Raw genomic sequence first — 20,228 nt, 5'->3', positions numbered from 1 at the left:
TAGAAGCTGTTCTTTACCATGTTGGTGCAACTAATCATGCTTCTATATCTTCTGCCTGAGGGCAGGAGATCAATAAAGTGCCGGCCAGGGTGTGAATCATCCCTGAGAATTTTCCTCACTCTCCTGAGGCAACGTTCTTCCGCTATTTCATCCAGCGGATTCACGGGACAGCCCATAATATCTTGTGCTGTATTCACCACCCTCTGTAGGCGCTACCTATCAGATGATGTCAAACCAGCGTACCACACCGTGATGCAGTATGAAAGGACACTTTCTATTGTTGACTGGTAGAAGGAGATCATCAGGTGTTGATTGACATTGTTCTTCCGCAAGACTCTGAGGAGGTGGAGTCTCTGTTGGGCTTTCTTAACCACCTGGGTTGTATTTATTTTCCAACTAAGGTCTTCACTGAGATAAACTCCTAGGAATTTAAAGGAAGAGACTCTCTCCACACAGCCCTCCCTGAGGTACAGTGGGGCTAGTTCTCCTCTCTTCCTCCGAAAGTCCAACACCATCTCCTTTGTCTTGCTGATATTAAGGTGCAAGTTGTTCCCTAGGCACCATGTAATGCAATATAGATATAAGCCCTTGATTTCTTGGTAATGTTTATTTATCTACCTGGTAAAGCATCCTGCATGCAGTTCTACCAGACAGAAATATTTGTTTTCATTTGCCCAGATAGCTTTGAGCTTGGGGGCAAAAACTAATAAGACTGAACAAGTTCCGCTAACCCAGAAATAGCACCTCGTGTCAAGAACTCTGCTTCAGGATGAGAACAGAAATCACACAGCGGCAGCGGGAGGCCCCATTAGCTAAAGTGGTACCTCAGATTAAGAACAGTTTCAGGTTGAGAACGGACCTCCAGAACGAATTAAGTTCTTAACCCGAGGTACCACTGTATTTAGTTGGAAGAAAAAGACAGAGTGGTGCTATTTACTGTGAATTGTCTGTCATGATGTGCATTTCTTCCCACAAAGTCACAAATTCAAATCTCACCTCTGAACCTGCCGTGAATTTATAAGGGGACCTTAGGCAAGCAACGCATTCTCAGCCTTAGCAGCCAACCACCAATATAGGTTATTGAAGCTGTCCTACATAATATGGGGACAGCATCGATAACCTATAGGTGTTGGAAGGACTAAGGTAAAGGTAAAGGTACCCCTGCCCGTACGGGCCAGTTGTGTCCGACTCTAGGGTTGTGCGCTCATCTCACTTAAGAGGCCGGGAGCCAGCGCTGTCCGAAGACACTTCCGGGTCACGTGGCCAGCGTTGGAAGGACTACAATTTTATAAAATGCTTTGAACACTCTGAAGAATTACATAAATGGGAAATATTGGTTACTACTGTTACATAAACAATGTGCTATCTACACATTTTTTTCCATCCCTTACCATGCAACCACTGCTCTGGAAAGTCCTTGGTAGGTCCTGATCTCCCATTTGCAACTAAATACTATATATTTTAGAAAAACGCCCCTCCTATTTCACATGGAAAAGGGTGGTTGCTTATATGTACACTCTATGCAAGCCATTACATTATTTAAGAAGTCCTTTCATTACAGAACGCTGAACAGATGTATCTGAGGAGCTGCATTTAGGTCAGAAAATTAACTACTCAGGCATCACAATCTAGAGGACTCCTCAGTCTGGGAGCAGAAGATTAAGCAATTTCCCCACTGCAAGAAAACGTATACACCAGCTAGACTGAACAATATTTAGAACAGCTTCCCCTGGCACTGATATAGAGATTAAAAACTAGAAAATGTCAAACAAATTGCACATGAAAAATAGCGAAGCGGGAAGGGAAGAGGCGATCCTTTACTTCTGTGGAGAACCAAAAAGGTATTAATTTACTTGATTGGACCAGATTTAAATGGACCTCTCACCTTTGAGAAGTCATTGGACTCTTTTATCTCAATAAAATTCCAAATCACTTAATCTAAAAGGTCCAAACATATTTTATTTTATTCCCATTTCACCATTTCCATTGAAGACTCTGTTCACAAATTAACATTTATGATGATGATGACCTCCACCATACAGAATCAAAGCAGATGTTTAGAAAACATCTGCACAATGAAAGGGAAGGCAGAATCAAAGAAGCTATGGCACAGAGGGCCAAATCTTGAGTGGTATTGCAGGTATTATTAAAACAGAAACAAAAAACTTGTTTTCATGAATAGCGTGCATCTACTTGGAGTTAAATATGTAATATTCCCTCTTCATTTTAACTGCGATGCTCCAAGGACTTTGAAACATCCCCTATTCCTTTCTGCTCTTCATGAAGGTGTTTTGTAGGTTGAATGATATCTGAAGTGGCATTTTATTGTTGCTGGCTTTAAAAAAAAACCCCAATGCAGGCCCTGAGCCAAGAATTTACACACACAGAAAACTGGGCTATCCAAAGGTGCATAACAGCAGACATATTTATTAAGCTGGGTTAATTGAAGCAGAAAGATCTCTTAAATATAACATTTCAAAAGGCTATGCATTTGCTGCATCTTTTAAATTTAAAAGCATGTCTCATATTTACCAACATTTTTATTTTAAAAAGAGATTTTTAAAATAAAAACCACTAGCTACAGACCTTCACAGAATCATCCACTGGGATATCAGATTTCCCAAATCATGTTTTAGAGGGCCAATTTAAATAAAGCATTACAACTCACACTGCAGCCCAAACTCTTCAACACTCAAACCTGTTATTGATGTTGCTAGCAAACTTACCAGCAATATTTCATATAGACAGCAAACCGTCAACAACAAGGTCACAAGATGTACCAGCATAACCCTTACCTCTACCTTCCTAATGTTGCCTGTATTTGTTTGTATAATAGTCAATACATCTGTCCAAAAATGTGTTATTTTTTATACAACTTCAAAAGATGTGCATTAAATCCACGTGAATTCCCTTATACTTGTAACAATGCATGTTTCAGCCAAAATGTTTACTAATTCTGTCTTTTACTTTCAGTTCCTTTGCTAATGATCCCTAGCATGAAATCTGCATTTTTCACAGCTGCCACACACTGACTGCTAGATATTTTATGGCACCACGAACGGTAAATATGTACTTTTTTTAGTGAGTAACAATCTCCTCCTAGTTGCCAGGCAAAGATTAACAAATGGTGGATTTTCCCCTGTTGGATCACAAATAGTTTACATAAATACATGTAGGCAGGTGGGCACAACCACTGTAAAACACTCTTATCATTAGTATCTGACCCAGCATAAATTGGATAAAATATATGGAGATAATATTCATACATGTTAGCAATTTAATAAAGTTTTTCCACACGTTATGGTCCAATAAAGTCTCATTGGATTCAGATTTTAAAAAACCAGTAACTAATAACAAGTGTACTAAGTGTCATTGTATCCTTTTGTTGCTATCATTGCACTTCTGTTTCGAATTAATTTTATAATGAAATGATTTTAGAATGTTTTATCATTTTACTGTTGTTAGCCGCTCTGAGCCTGGCTTCGGCTGGGGAGGGCGGGATATAATTATTATTATTATTATTATTATTGTTATTATTATTATTATTCAGCATATTATTAGACTTCTGATATTAGACTTCTCATATTTTTATTAGACTTCTGACAGCAGCTTAAATAAAAACTGCAAAACAACAACCCAAAACTGGTGCAAGATTGAAGTCTCTAAAATGAAACGACGGGTCACTAAAGTATGGCAAAGATCCAATCTAGTCTGGTAATAAATAGGCCAAGTAAAATGAAAGAATATCAATACCTAAAGAGGAATCTGCATCTGAAAAAGTGAGTTCTGGATTAGGAAAGCTTGTTGGCACTATTTATCCTTAAGGTGTCGCAGTACTGATAGACTTCTTCAACAAATGCTCAAATTCACTAATAAGATTGTATGTTCAATTGTAAAACAGCACTATGAACCCACTCCTTATGTTTTCTCTGCCTTTTCCCTTCAAAACGTTGTCTGGAAAGCCTAACTCTGGTGTTAACAATCTCCCTAAAAATTAAGACACCACACGACTGAAGCTTTGGGTGGCATCCAAAGCATATATTTACTTTGAATTGTTTTGCATGTCGCTACGCTACAGCAATGGGCAAGTCCAAGCAGAAAGGTTGGCAAAATATTTGATGTTATACACTGGTAACTTCTATGGATTTGGCGAGGTCCGCATTTGTGGTCTTGGAGTCAGCAATGTTTAGTTTGCCTTGGGAGCCAATAGAGCAAACATGGCTATATATTCCGTTAGGACAGAAAACGTACAACAAAATAATGCACATATTGTTCAAAATGCCACTACCAATGTGGAATCAGTCCAAAGCACAGATCTGAAATGCATTAACTCTGGCAGCCCATGTCAAGCTCAAACTGCTCCCAAAATTGAATCTGACAGAGATGCTGTTTGGATTTTGTCTTTCCAATTTCCCCCACCCCACCTCCCACAGGATTACATCAGATTTAAAATCCAAATCCTGCAGCAATATGGATAACATTTAATTAGCTATATCCTGCTCTAAATTTCTTCTTCCTTTTCTTGTGCATCAATATTTATGCATGGTTGCAAAGTGATCTTTTCAAAAGTAAAATCGTCTTTGTATTCTGTGAAGATGTCTTGAGGATGTCCACAAGGTGGCAGCAACACCCATTTGCAAAAAAATGCACTTTCTCTAAAATTCCTACATTAACTAGAACTTCCTCACCCCACCCACCCCTTCTCTGCCCATGCTGCTAGATCAGTTGAAGTCAGCCCTGTGGTTAGAATGGCAGAAGCCAACAATAAGAGCACAAGCTGTTCCCCTGAGTAAGCTGGCTCACCCCTTTTCTATCGGGCCAAACTAGAAACCTGTCCTCTGGGTTAACCTCAGAGTCTTTGGCTTTTAGAAAATCCCCTGCAGCAGGCCTGGCCAGCTGCTGTGGGGAGTATCCCATTGGGCCCTCAAAGTTGGGCAGGCCAAGGCTCACATCTGGGCTCCCTTGTCTTGACCTCTCCTCCAGTTCACCTCCAGGCAAACAGGTTAAAATCCATTAAAAGTCAATTTAGATCTGCAGAGGTCCAGAGATGGCTGGCTGACCTGTGGCCATCTTAACCTCAGGGTCAGTTTTATCAGAGGGGAGGAAGGAACAATACGCAAAACGAGCTCGGAGAGCTGTGAAGAGCCATGGAATTGCCAACCATAACATTAGAAATACCCTAAGTATGAAAGGGGATGTGGGTGGTGCTGTGGGTTAAACCACAGAGCCTACGGCTTGCTGATCAGAAGGTCGCGGGTTCGAATCCTCGCGATGGGGTGAGCTCCTGTTGCTCAGTCCCTGCTCCTGCCAACCTAGCAGTTCAAAAGCACAAAGTGCAAGTAGATAAATAGGTACCGCTCTGGCGGAAAGGTAAACTGCATTTCCATGTGCTGCTCTGGTTCGCTAGAAGCGGCTTCGTCATGCTGACCACATGACCCGGAAGCTGTACACCGGCTACCTCAGCTGCAACCCCAGAATCATCCACGACTGGACCTAATGGTCAGGGGTCCCTTTACCTTTAAGTACAAAAGACAATGGAGTGTGCCTCCAGGGTGAAGCCAAACAGCTGGAGAACGGCAACACCTGCTGTGGCTGCAGAGGCTGGTAACTCATAACCTCTGCCTCCTGTGTTGGTTTTGCTATGTTAGTAGCACCCAAGTGACCTCTACGGGGCACAAGCCTGGGCAGTGTGTAGGGAGGCCCTGGGCTGCCCTGACAAGAAGTCCCCTCTTGGCCTCGCTGATGTACATCAAAGGAAAACAGAGCAATATGTCTGGCACCAACTTGGCTGCAGGAGTTGCCAGAAAGAGATGCACAAGGCCTTAGGGACTCCACTCCAGATTTGTGCAGGGTCCTTAAGCCGTTTCGTCTCCCAAAGATGTCCTGCAAGTACTACCCTAGGTAAAGGGACCCCTGACCATTAGGTCCAGTCGTGGCCAACTCTGGGGTTGCAGCGCTCATCTCGCTTTATTGGCTGAGGGAGCTGGCGTACAGCTTCCGGGTCATGTGGCCAGCATGACTAAGCCGCTTCTGGCGAACCAGAGCAGCACACAGAAACACCATTTACCTTCCCACCGGAGCGGTACCTATTTATCCACTTGCACTTTGACGTGCTTTTGAACTGCTAGGTTGGCAGGAGCAGGGACTGAGCAACAGGAGCTCACCCTGTCGTGGGGATTTGAACCGCCGACCTTCTGATCGGCAAGCCCTAGGCTCTGTGGTTTAACCCACAGCGCTACCCGCGTCCCTAAGTACTACCCTAATAAATAAATAAATAAAATTATGCTGGTAGGAGCTAAAGGACCAAAGGCAGTAAACACATAACGCACACTGGGACTTTTCTGCCCCGCTCCCAATGCATCCCCACCCAAGTTGCTCTCTCTCACACACCACAACTGAGAATTGACAAACTGCAAGGAGACAAGTCCAATTCCCTGTATGGAGCATCCCAACCTTAGGAGCAGTTTGGCTTCAGGTGGGGCTGCAGTAGGAATGGGGTACAGAAAAGCCCCACTGCACATGTAGGGAGAGTGAGAACTACCCTTAGCAGAAGCAGGTGAGATTCCTTAGATATGTCCTAATGTGCATAGGGCTCTTTGCAATTACTTACTGCATTTGGTTTGTGAAATTTTAGATGTCACGCTGATGTTATGCTTTCAATATTTTTCTCAATTAAGCAGAATGTTTTTATTTTTTATTAGATTTGTATACCGCCCTCCATCAGCAGATCCCAGGGCAGTAACAACAACAAAATATAAGATTAAAAAAAATACAGAAAGCAAACCAATAACCCACCCCCCCATTCACTAAACTACTTCATAATTCCATTTGCATTTGGGTATCAGGTCTTAAAACTGAAATATGATCACTGCATTTATTGTCCATCTAGATCAGTGACTTTTTTTAAAAAAAAAAAAAAAACAGCAACGTTATTTTGCTTACAGACCTTGGCTTCTGGATCACTGTTGATGCTACAGGAATCATCTTCATCGCATTGCGGGGCATTTCTGTTGTGGGGAGGAAATGCTACTGTTAGTGTTAGGGCCAAATAGAATGGACAACTCAAAGACAATATTTTTGCATGATGAATGGCAGACACCTGTCAAACGTTGGCTGCATTCACATGAACAGAGAATAGTAGGCTCCAGGATTTTGAGGAGGGCCTGGAGATGCCCTTCAGATTCTAATGGACTACAACTCCCATCATCCTTAGCTGTTGTCTGTGCTGGCTAGAGCTGTTCAGAGTTGGGAATCCCACATTTGGAGGGTCACAAGTGCCTCACCCTTGTCGTATGTCATTGCGTATAGTGAAGTTACTCCATATCCAGGCTTTATAGGGCTTTAGCACCAGCCCAGAAACACATTAAAAGTCAATGTGGTTCCTTCCAGACTTTCCCAAAGCTAAAAGACGATTTGTGTTATAGAAATCTGAATAAGTGGCATATAAGTGTCTTAAATAAATGTGGGTATGTTTAAGGGACACCTTTCATGGGTGCCGTAGGAGGAACTGATGGCACCATGCTGGCGACCCTGGAGCTAAAGCATGTGGGCACCAGACTTAATAATAATAATAATAATAATAATAATAATAATAATAATAATAATAATAATGTATTATTTATACCCGGCCCATCTAGCTGGGTTTCCCCAGACACTCTGGGCAGCTCCCAACAGAATATTAAAAACACGATAAAACTTTAAACATTAAAAACTTCCCTAAACAGGGCTGCCTTCAGATGTCTTCTAAAAGTCAGATAGTTGTTTATTTCCTTGACATCTGATGGGAGGGGCGTTCCACAGGGCGGGCGCCACTACCCAGAAGGCCCTCTGCCTGGCCAGCTCTGTTTTCCAGTTATTTAAATAGGATTACAAAAAAAAAAAAAAGAGAGAGACCAGTAATCTACAGCTGCAATCCAAAACACGTTTACTTCAAGGAAAATACCTTAGAAATCAATGAGACCTATTGTCAGACCAAATGCATCTAGGACTGAGGAGTAAAAATGATTAACAGACAAACTGTTCATACCTGAGCTTCAAAGAGGCATAGCGCAATGTTGCTCCTTCAAACTCTTTCAAACTGGGGTCTGGATTTACCGTGGCTGCATGGAGATCCTGAAGGGGAAAACAGCTTGTTATACAGGATGTGAGGCATTTCTTCTATGGGTTTGCTTTTATTTTCAAAGAATATTCTTCCTGCGAAGCAGCAGCACCGTGTTTTTAGCGAATATATATGTATGTATATAAAGGCATGCACATATTTTGAACACTACAGTTTGTTAGGCGCAGGCATGGTTCTGTTATGGGTGAGGATCTGCTCTGCTGACTTGAACAAATGCGCTGTGCGTGAAAAATATCAGAATGAGGTAGCAAGTTAAGGAGCTAGACCAAATTTCCTGTTCTCTCTGGCTGGTTGGATGTCATGAGTGATATTTTTGGGAGGATAAATACAATAAATACAGCCATGGCCATGCAAAATGATTTTTTTTAAAGGTTAAAAAAGCATTAAAGTGTTCTAAAATCTGACAATATACTTGCCTTCCAAATGTCACTATTAATCTTTCCCCCATTCAGTACAGCAAAATCACTCCATGGCTGTTTCTAGATATGTAATTATTCACACAGGAAGAAGCACATTGATAAAAAAATAAAAGAAAGAAAAGAGGGAGAGAGGGAGGGAGGGAGGGAAGAAAGGAAGAAAAGGGAGGGGGAACACAAAAACACTGTTGTTAGCATTGATATTTGCAGGTTGGGTTAGGGAACAGGTCACCTCAAGTTTCAACTCATTCAATTTGCTGCAGAATCCGGGCTGGCTCAACATTTGATGCTGAACAAGCAAATTATAAATTTAAATTTTCCACCCCAAATTTGCACTTATGCCTCATTATAATAGCACATTAAGTAATAGCTGGTTGGGATGTTATTTTATCGTTTTTAGATTTATATGCCCTAACCTCCTTTACAAACTGTGCCTATCCCTTCAGTAACCAGCAGAGATCAATTCTCCAATTCCCTGGAACACAGAAATTATTCTTTTCTGGTTGGAGCTGCTAAACTGCTCCTGTGCACCTGTAGGCTGGATCCCTCTCAAAGGCATTTACTTAACGGAAGAAGGTGCCCCTGAATTATTTGCCTCTTATTGTTGAGCCGGCCCTGAATACAGAGGTATTTGGAAGCAGTAGAAGTGAGGACCACTTCTAACATTATTTACCAAGACAAGGAACTGGGACAAGGGAAAGTTCATACGAATTAGAGACAGACACAACACACAATGTGCTTACATTATCATTAGGATATTTGAATGAAAGGAAGCAAATTGTGGAGCTTGACCAGATGGTCTTGGCCTACTCTGAAATATCAATTAAAAAGAAAAGAATAGAAAACTATTTCCATCTCCCAGTGTTTGATCAGTTAGTATTTTCAAGCTGCTAGAACAGACAATATCAAATGTTAGTGGGAACATAAAAAGGAGAGGGAGGGGAAATGAACAATGGAATAAAAAATACAGACAGGCTTCTTGTTGCAGTGAAAATCACCACGACTTCGCGAGAAAATACAGTACAGTGGTACCTTGGGTTTACAACCATGATCCGTTCCGGAGGTCCGGTTGTAAACCAAAACAGGTTGTAACCCAAGGCGCACTTTCGCCAATGGGGCCTCCCAAAAAAATGGGTTGTAAATAAATAAATAAATAAATAAATAAATAAATAAATAAATAAATGGGCTGTAATCCAAAAAAAGGGACACACACTTCTGGGTTTGATGTGGTTGTAATCCAAAGTGGTTGCAAACCAAGGTACCACTGTATTAAGAGTCCTGCTGGCTCAGATCACAGGCCTATTTAATGCAGTATCTGCTGGGAAGAGGGACGGATTGAGAAACCACTCTAAGAATTGTAGTTCTGTGATAGCAATAGGGGTCTCCTAACAACTCTCAGAACTCTTAATGAACTAAGACTCCCATGATTCTTTGGGGGAAGCCATGACTGTTTAATGAGGTATGACACTGTTTTAAAAGTATAGTGCAGATGGGACCCAAGTCACACAACAGCACAGAATGCTATATTCAGTTTTCTTGTTTAAAATCTTCTCACAATCTGTTACCTCCGAGGATGTGGACAGGCTTTTTGGGCAAGTGAAACCAACCACCTGTCTCCTTGATCCTTGCCCATCCGGGCTCATAAAAGTGATGGACTCGGCGGGGTGGTGAATGCTTCCCTCTGTGAGGGAGCCTTCCCAAACCCGCTGAACCCCTTCCTGCCTGCAGACTGTCTTGCCAGAGTGGGCATGCTCTAGTTATCTCCGGTTTGGACTACTGTAATGCGTTCTACGTGGGGCTACCTTTGAAGGTGCCCCGGAAACCACAACTAATCCAGAATGCGGCAGCTAGACTGGGAGTGGCTGCCAAGACCACATAACACCGGTCCTGAAAGACCTACATTGGCTCCCAGTATGTTTCCGAGCACAATTCAAAGTGTTGGCGCTGACCTTTAAAGCCCTAAAAGGCCTCAGCCCAGTATACCTGAAGGAGCGTCTCCACGCCCATCGTTCAGCCCGGACACGAGGTCCAGCTCCAAGGGCTTTCTGGCGGTTCCCTCACTGTGAGAACTGAGGTTACAGGGAACCAGGCAGAGGGCCTTCTCGGTAGCGGCACCCACCCTGTGGAATGCCCTCCCATCAGATGTCAAGGAAATAAACAACCACCTAACTTTCAGAAGACATCTGAAGGCAGTCCTGTTTAGGGAAGTTTTTAATGGCTGATGTTTTATTGTGTTTGATGTTTTATCATGTTTTTAGAGTGGCTGGGGAAACCCAGCCAGATGGGCAGGGTATAAATAATAACATTATTATTACACTGAAAATATATTAAAACTTAATTGCTTTCCACTCAGGCCAGATTGCTACTTTTAAAAGCAAGACCTCATATGAAAAGGCACAGAAGGAAAATAATAGGAGACAGACTATATCTAATAATAAGCAAAATGACAAATTGCTCAGTTATAAAACATTCCCAAGCATGTTTCTGAGATAGCTAAAACGTTCAAACATCTTCATCCCAGACTAAGTATATCAATACCAGGGGCTGAATAGTAAATATGAAAAAAATATTTTTTAAAGGAGGGTAAATTTGAACTCATCTGAAATTCTTTATTCTAAATACTCCTATCTGAGGTGGCCCAATACATCCTGGTGCCAAAGGCAGAAAAGCCAAATGATGTCCCACTATGGTGGTAAAAATATAATAATGAACTTAGTATGTGACAATCTGTTGCCCTTTCAAAATTACTCCACAATCTGTCACTTGAGGCAGTCCACCTCACCCCTCCTGCCTTTTACTTAACAGTATCCACACACAAACTGTCCAACAATTTTTCCATAGTGGATTGGGAAACATCAACTCAATTTTTATTCAAAGTATTTCTTTGCAATTTATATATAGCTAATTAATTTTTCTAAAACCACAGCACAGCACATTCTACCACAAAGAAAATAATGTGATTCTTAGGTTGAGCTCAAGGCCAAAGGAAATAAGAATATTCTCTGATGAGTCTAGGCAACCATCAAGCTACACATACTGATGTGTGGAGAGGCAGGATATAAATATAAATAATAAATACACAAATATAAAGGAGGAATATGTGTTATGGATGGTACCTATTGTGTGTGTTTGGATTTATTGGTTTTCATTTCCCCTAGCTGAGGGACAATCATTTTTTACTCTAGAGGATGTAAGCAGAACCAGCTAAAAAACAAATGATTCCTCCCTATGTTTTACTTGCCAGGCTCAAACAATTGCTACTGCCAGGACATCTTATTCAAAGTGGTCTGTGGTGTCATATTGCCCAATTAGGTGTTTTACTGCCTGATTTTTGGGTCATTTCCTTCTACTAGTAAGAAGTTTTACACTAACATTTAAAACAGATTTGAAAAGAACGGCAGTTTCTGCTCTTTAGCATGGCATACGAAAAAAATCAAAAGTTCAGATTAATGAGGTTAATGTACTGAGAGTCCCCACCCACGTGTTAAACGAAAATGGCAGTAACTTAAAAACTGTATTTGAGACAAAAGCAACAATTCTGGGGTCTACACACTAGAGATCTAGATCTGCAATTGAACTTTTCCTAGCAGATATTCATTGCACAACTGAGCTGAAAAAGACAGACCACTTTTTAATGCTTTGCGGGGAAGCACACTTGGGGATTGGGGGCGGGGAGTTCGTAGCTTCTCTCAAAGACTATAAGGGTTGATATCTACAACTTTTCATTTGTTGTGCAGTTGTCACTGCAAACTGCTTCGCCATGGCACAGCTTCTCCTGTGTGCAATAGCAACGAATGGCTGCTCTGATCCTCTTGGCAATCTAGATCACTTCTAGCACTTCCCAACCCATCAGGTCCACTTATACTGGTATGACAAGTCCTTAAGCTCAATGCAGCCGTATGCTACCTTCGTAGTATGAAGCATTGCTCTGGAGGAACAGCTTTGTGAGATTATTAGGGCTTCTTCTTGCTTCCGGTGATTCTCTTCAGAGGCTTCTCTGCAGGCCTAACAAATTCCACTTTTCTTTTTGATGTACCGCTGAACGCAAGACAAGTGTCAATGTGGACCAGCTGATCCACCATTTAGTTTGGCTCTAATCCATGTGGATTGCAACACTCCTCTATTTGCTGTGTACGTAGCAGTAATATGGAGAAGTGGCAATCCCATGCAGGATTAAAGCAACTAACTGGCACAGCTGCAGCAGCCACTAGTTTGCATGAAGCAAGAGGAAAGATATGCTAATATTTTTGGTTTCTGTTGTATCAAAAGTCTTTTTTCTTTTTTTTAAGTTAACCTGTTTAAAATGGCTCCCCACCTGTCCACAGACTCAAAGCATAGCTGTCAACTTACAGATTTGAAAATAAGGGAGCAGCAGCCTCGAAAATAGGGGATCAGCAGCCAAAATAAGGGATTTTAGTCAACCAGCTGAAATGCGAAGTTAAAAGGGACCAGATAATTTTGGAGAGCAGCACCGGTTTTCAGCCCTTCGTTTCCAGAGGTTGCTGCTCAAGATACCAGCTGATGAAACACTGCAATTAAATAACTACAAGCAGCAACCACTTTTCGCGCAAAACCAAGTCCAAGCTACGAAGATGCTGCTGCAGTTCTGTATCTTTTCTCTCGTGCTCCATCTGCAGCTCTCAGTTCCATCAGGCGGGATGGGAGGAAGGGGGGGGGATAGCGCCCGAAGTAAACCCACAGATCAGAACATCTATGCTAGTCTACCACTACAAATCTATGGGAGAAGCGCTTGCGGTCCTTCCTCCACTTTCCCCCTCTATGATTAGCCCTTGGAAGACCTGCCTGCGCCTCCGCCTCCTCTCTCTGAACTGCTTTCTCTATGGTTGCCCTCACTCTCCTCTCAAGGCTCCTCAGCAATTCATAGGCCGCGCCAGGCTGCCCATCTCATCTGGGTCCTTCGGTGGCACAGCCACAGTACGGCCTAGTGGGAGCAGCGGTGGCGGGCAGGCCCCAGGCAGAAAAGCTCAGTTCGGCGGCCGCGAGGAGGATGGTGGCAGAAGAGCCCGAGGCTCCCACCAGTCCCGGCGGGGAGGGGCTCCTGGGGGCCGAGGCTGGTGAGAGGAGGCTGGAGGGGGGCGGGCTGGGCAACCAAGCAACACAGTTGGAGCCTCCCTCCTCCCTGGCCGGCAGGGAGGGTTGCAGGGAGAGGAGCTGCTCCTTTGAAACCTGGGAAATTTAAGGGACATTATCAATAAGGGACAGCAGCGGAACACAGCGCTGGGATAAGGGAGTTTCCCACCAAATAAGGGACGGTTGACAGCTATGACTCAAAGCAGACAAACAAATGTTACCTCTGTTTCTGGAGTGGGAGATGGTGTGATCGAACTAAGGGAGCCTTTTCTTGAGCCTTGAAGTTCTGATGGTATGGATATGGGACGTTCCCATTGGGTTGTTCCTGTCGGTATGTGCCAATAATAGACGCCCGCTATGTCACTGATCTTTTTCCAGCCTGGAGGCAAGTCAGGATCTGTCTGAAATGAGTGATCGCTCCATATATCTGCAGGGAACAAAAAAACCCAAAACACTGTTAACATGTGAAACAAGTTCAAAAAACCCCCAAACCCCAAAAGTGTTGCAGAAACACTACAGTTCTGTCATCGGTGAAGCAAGGTTAAAGAAAAAGGTATCTGTAAGACACAATTTTGCTTCTGAAGACAACAAGACAGCAGTCACTGGCTTGGGGCCCCCAAACAATTATCCCTGAGCATATGTGGCCCGGGACAAAAACATGGTTGTCCACGCTTGGTGTAGACAATGCTGGGATAGACCAATGATCTAACTTGGCCTACAGCAGCTTCCTGTATTCCAGGGGTATTCAGGTATAATGGACCTACAAACAGACAAAGGAGTCCACAAAGAAGCCAGAATCTCTTGTAATGACTAACACACTTAACCATTTGATTTGATTTTTTACTGAAGATTATTTTCTAATACCCAGAACATGTCGGGTCATGCAGTAACTTGAATAATAACCTATTACTGGCATTAAGGCTGCCAGAATCACGCTAACTTTTGTGTACTGATTGAGATTCTGCCACGTGACTTGCAAGGCTCCTTATTACGTTGTACATAGCTTTCAGATGTGCTTCATAAACCTAAGCCAACAATGAAGATCCGCCGAGAATGAAAGGTTTTAATTATTCTATACATACACTGTCTATTTTAAAAGGTGAAATGGGAAAATTGTTTCTGGAAACAAGCCAGTTTCTAAGCACCCTTGATTGTTTGCCGTGAAACATTCCTCCCCTTAATACAGTACAGTACTGCAGACGCAGAACCTTTTGCAGGAAAAGGCCTTTGGTGGTAGTAGCTGGAATTCAAATCATGGTATGTACACAAAGGCAAAAATGTACAATGCTGATCACAATGAGCCACTTCTTCCAAGCCAAGCAACCAACAAAAGATGAAAGGAAAATTACATGTAATTATTCATGACTACAGCATAGTATGCCGTAAAAGTTAGAGAACCAAATATGAATGTCTTTGAAGTTTAGAAGCCTCCAGCAGTGTTTTGACTTGGAAACAAAAAAGCAAAACAGATTTCAGTAAGATCTTCAATAAGGACAATATAACTAAACAAGCAAAAGAATACACACTGCAAGATGATTACAGAAACCCCTGCAATTAAGACAAGAGAATATTTTAAGTGAGGAGCCTCACCAAATTAAAAAGAAATTTATTAAATAGAATTTTAAGGCTTGTGTCCAATTCTCTGAATACTTTTCTTTTAAATATAACAAGACTATCGTGTACTATAAACATTATATGTCTGCTTATTAAAGTGTGTAGCACTTCATTCCGCTCTAGTTGCTTCTGAGACTAATTACAAATATACTGAGTGATATACAGCATTAATCATACTCAATGGACAAGTCAATTAATTTCAATGGATCTACTCTGAGTAGGACTTAATTGGATATCAACTATAATTATTATTATTATACATAGAGAAAAAATGTTTATAGGAATCACACTGAGAAATAATATCTTTCTATTAATTCAGGCAGCTATAGATTGCTGTATATCACAAGACAACATAATCTGCAAGCCTTCTGAATGAAATGGACAGAAATATAAAGGCCCTTTCTGAATTAGGATAAACATTTCATGGACCCATTATTTCCATAAGTCACAGAAATCCTCAATTGCTAAACTGAACGAAAGCCTTCTGAGCACTGAAGTGTTGTATTATCCAGGGTTTCCTTGAAAATGTTGTTCTTTAATGAGAAAGAATTTTGCTTCACTTGCTAGAAAGACTATGTAAAGCACCCCAGAATTCATATACTGTCAGTTTTGCTCCAAATAGCAGCTTGCAAGTGAACAAAGATGTTTATGGGAAGCCCAGGGAAGTCATAAACAATAAGAATTCACTATATCTTGTTGGCCATGAACATCAGATTCACACTAGTCAGAATGTATAAGATATAAGATTCTGACTAGTGTGAATCTGATGTTATACTTATACCACACTAGTCAGAATGAGCCTGATGATTCTGCCTTCCGGCTAGTTCCTCCCTTTCCTCTGAAAACCAAGTCTGGTTTACTTAGGTCTTGAGGACAGAGCCAGCATCAGACTGGTTTCACGGCCTGGTTGCCTGGAGGTGATTATTACGGTATTTACCATAGGCGACCAGGTGAGTGGCTTTCTACAAGTGTAGCCTATGAAGTCTCTATCTTAATTAATATTGAAATGTGGGGACCATAACAACACACGTGGTAATAGCAAAACAGTATTATGGTTATTAACAAAATGTATTTATTTAGGCTGCAATTCCACGGCCCCTGAGAGGACAGCTGAGGAGCCAGATCTCTATTTCAAAAGTGAAGCAGATCCACCCTGGAATGCCTTTTTGTCATACAGTCATACCTTGGAAATTGAACAGCTTAGTTCCCAAACGTTTTGGCTCCCGAACATCACAAACCTAAAAGTGACTGTTCCGGTTTGCGAACTATTTTGGAAGCCGAACGTCTGACTGGGCTTCTGCGGCTTCCAACTGGCTGCAGAAACAGGAAGGGGGCACAAGGCTCTGGCAGTGTCTTGGAGGCCTCCGACCTCCGACCTCCTTCCCAAAGCTGGGAAAGCACTAAACAGGCTTTTGGGAAGGAGGCATGAGGGCTCTGCCAGCGCCTCGCTTATGTGGGGTTGTGTGTATGTGGTCAAATGTTGCCAAGGGCTGCCAAAAATGCATTGAGGGCCACATGCAGTCCTTGGACGACGAGTTGGAGCCCAGATATTGCTGGACTTCAGCTTCCATCATCCTTGACCATTGATGGTGCTTCCCAAGGCTGCCTGGAGATGGAATCCAACATAATCTTGAGGGCCATAGGCTCTCCAACCCAGCCTTAAATCATCATCATGAAAGATGACAGAATGTGGCCCAAGCATCATTTTTGCCCTATGGTTCTAAATACGGTTTCTGTTGCAATATTTTTCTTGTTTCAACATAACAGTATTTAGAACCACAGGGCATACGCTTGGTTAGAGGGTTAGGGATGAGTTTGGGGAAAAAATGTAAGGTGCAGTAAAATCTGAGTAAAATAATATATTGCTGTTTTATAACTCTCTCCTCCAGCTGTCACAGTCTACCACAGAGCTGATTTATTGCTACAATAAACTCCATTCCATATGATATGCTCCAATTCAGATGCTGAATTTGGCAAGGTGATGAAAGCAAATTTGGGAATTCAATTTGTGTTTCAAGTTGTGATGGTTTTACTGCACTGTACTAAAATATTACGACGACTTCCTAAAACAAGATGGAAATCAACTGCTACTACAACTTGACAGTGCCATAAACAATACATTGAATTTGGTGGTCATTAGTGTTTGGAATAATAGTACAATTTTAACAGTTTTTCTTTTACTGCTTTTTCTCCAAAGGAAAAAGATAGCAAATCAAAAAGTACCATAACATGAATCATTGCTTGGCCTCAATTCAATTAGACAGAGATAAAAATTGCAGGAGGCAGCAGTATCTCCGTATGGCACGACTGACCTGAAAGTGCAGTAAAATGGAGCCAATTTTCTCTTCCATTATTCTGCAACTTCATGAAGATATCTTTTCTAGTATGGCAGGCACCCCAAGGCTGTTTTACAAGGTCAACAGTCACAAAACAGAAAGAGTCTCATAGATGCAACAACAAAAACGGGTTTAGGTATCTCTGTTTTTTCTTAGCGAATTGACATCACTGTTCCTTATATAACATTTATCAGTATTGTAAAGTGGTACCTCGGGTTACATACGCTTCAGGTTACAGATGCCTCAGGCTACAGACTCCGCTAACCCAGAAATAGTACCTTGGGTTAAGAACTTTGCTTCAGGATGAGAACAGAAATCATGCTCCGGCGGCGCGGCAGCAGCAGGAGGCCCCATTAGCTAAAGTGGTGCTTCAGGTTAAGAACAGTTTCAGGTTAAGAATGGACCTCCGGAACGAATTAAGTACTTGACCCGAGGTACCACTGTACTGTATATTCTTCCATGGTTCAAGGCAGCAGAGAATCACGTTGCTTATATAAAATATTATTACAGTAGGAATACAAGAAAGGAAAGGATAATGTAATACTGAGTGCAAAGGAATATAACTATGCATACTATAGTGTCTAAAATTAGAAGGCATACAATTAAACCTTGGTTTAAGGAGGTTTCTCACCACCACGATATCCTACAAATTACATTTATAAAAAGCATGGAAGTTGCAATAGCTCATTCCTACAAAAGAGGGGCAAAACTCAGTCAATTGTTCTAGAGTGAGAACCTCTATTTTCTATATCAGTGTTTCCCAACTGGGGGACATATGCCCCTCCCCCGAATATTCTAAGACAGCCACAGGTGATACAGAATAGATACAGAACAGTGTTTCCAACATTTTTTCCAACTGTGGCCCCCTTTTGAGCTTGTTTCTTTCCTATGACCCCCCCCCAATTATGTGCATTTAACACATAACAAAGTTCTGGACATAAATAAAACTCAGTAGCTCTAGGGAGACATAACAGGCCCAAAGAGATACACGCAGTCACGAAGGGAGCACACAGATTTAAAATATAAACAGAAGAATCTTGATGTGTTGTTTCAAATAGGATTCAAATGAAGCGGCTACGTAACAGCTGTAGATTGTAACTCCACTTTTGCAAATGTCCATACTTTGCATGCAAGTGATTATCACAGTTCAACGCCAAACAATTTTATTTAAAAAATGTTTCCACTACTCTGCATGTGTTGCAGCAGCACAACCTATCCTCATAGTTCACAATGACAGTCAGCAGATAGGTCCTTCAAAAACTCATGGCAAGAAACCTGAGTGCCGCCCTAAAATTAAAATGTGGTGAAAAGCAACATTCGACAGGACAAATAACTGCATCGCAAGCCAAACAAGCATGTCTAATTTTGGCAGCATTACTCAACAAGAAACTGAGATATAAACAGCCAAAAGCTGGCCATTTGGAACAGTCCTCCTTCACAGCGTGCAACTGGTTGTCAAGACAACAGGATCCTCTTCCTTGCAAAAAAACCCTTCAAGAAGTCCAACGATGGTTCAAAAAAGGAAAAAGAGGGAAAAAATCTAGTTCCAACAGTTAAGAGCCAGCTCAATGAAACCTATGGAAGTTTAGACATCAAACTGAACTGAAGGCAACTTAATTAAAGTTCTTCATGTAAAGTTAGAGAACCTACTTTATAAGATGATGTGTCTGCATATGTTGTTTTAGAGTGCTGTGTTTCACATAAAAACATTGTCACCCTATTATAAATAGGAAGCTAAATCTGAGAGAGAGGCTGAGTTCACACCAGGGCGTTCAGCATTTTTAATGCCTCCAAAATCTATCTTGATGTTTCCCATCCATACTAGCGGGTGGTGATTGATGGGAGATATTTGCACTGTCTGTTGTCCCTTCCCTTCAATTAGTATTTCCCAATCCACAATAATTCTAGAAAACAATATCTGCCGTGCGCACGCACACAGGCATAGTATATGCTTAGCTGCGCGCATGCACCTTTAATTCCTATTTTACTTTATTTATACAAGTTTTACAAGTTTCACAATATACTAAGAGCAGTCAATTCTTCATTTTGTTTTTCAAAGTATGACACTGCAAGCCAGACGCTGCAAGCCAACTCACTGACTACAAAAAGTTATAATATTAATTAGGAAAAAATATAATCGTTATCAGTGTGCTGCCTTTTCATGACACTTCAAATCAGACGTCTGAGATGTCGTCCTCCACAAGCAGAATGGGGGGAGCCTTCCTCCCTCGATACACTAAGCATAGAAGGTGAGAAGGTGTGAAGAGAGGTCACATGAAGCTGTAAATCTGAATCTGGGCTTTATCATGTCAATGCACATAACAACAACAACAACAACAACAACTCCACATGGAAAATCCAATGGCAGGGAGAAGATTTCTAGCACACCTAGTTTTCTCTGTGCATGACACTGAGGGAGGAAAAGTGTTCCATTCTGTGAGCCCCTAGCTGGGGTCTACAGTGGTACAGTCCATACACAGAACAAAAAAAATTCCTTCCAGTAGCACCTTAAAGACCAACTAAGTCAGTTCTTGGTATGAGCTTTCGTGTGCATGCACACTTCTTCAGATACACAGGTTTACCATCTTATTTTATGCTTGTGAGAACTCAGTCTAAGTCTAGCCTCTGCGCTATAACAAATATACATATACA

At 41.8% G+C, this 20,228-nt stretch overlaps 1 protein-coding gene across 19 annotated transcripts in view; it reads right to left on the bottom strand.

Annotated features, from left to right (window-relative positions):
• The window catches only part of APBB2 (amyloid beta precursor protein binding family B member 2), a 162,038-nt gene that overhangs the window by 52,832 nt on the left and 88,978 nt on the right, over window positions 1-20,228 (bottom strand). For 12 of the 19 annotated variants that reach the window (XM_083754906.1, XM_083754923.1, XM_083754924.1 and 9 more), the window contains 4 exons: window positions 13,848-14,053; window positions 8,536-8,598; window positions 8,027-8,112; window positions 6,947-7,007 (listed from right to left, as the gene is read on the bottom strand). In XM_083754906.1, coding sequence (XP_083611032.1) covers window positions 6,947-7,007; window positions 8,027-8,112; window positions 8,536-8,598; window positions 13,848-14,053 — 416 coding nt within the window. The remainder of the gene's footprint in view (window positions 1-6,946; window positions 7,008-8,026; window positions 8,113-8,535; window positions 8,599-13,847; window positions 14,054-20,228) is intronic. The other 7 variants (XM_083754913.1, XM_083754908.1, XM_083754909.1 and 4 more) reach the window with 1 other exon arrangement.

The sequence above is a fragment of the Podarcis gaigeae genome (assembly GCF_964106915.1).
Source record: "Podarcis gaigeae genome assembly, chromosome: 9".
Lineage (NCBI taxonomy): Eukaryota > Metazoa > Chordata > Lepidosauria > Squamata > Lacertidae > Podarcis > Podarcis gaigeae.
Note: the sequence above shows the minus strand (reverse complement) of the source record. Positions and strands in the feature narration are given on the sequence as shown.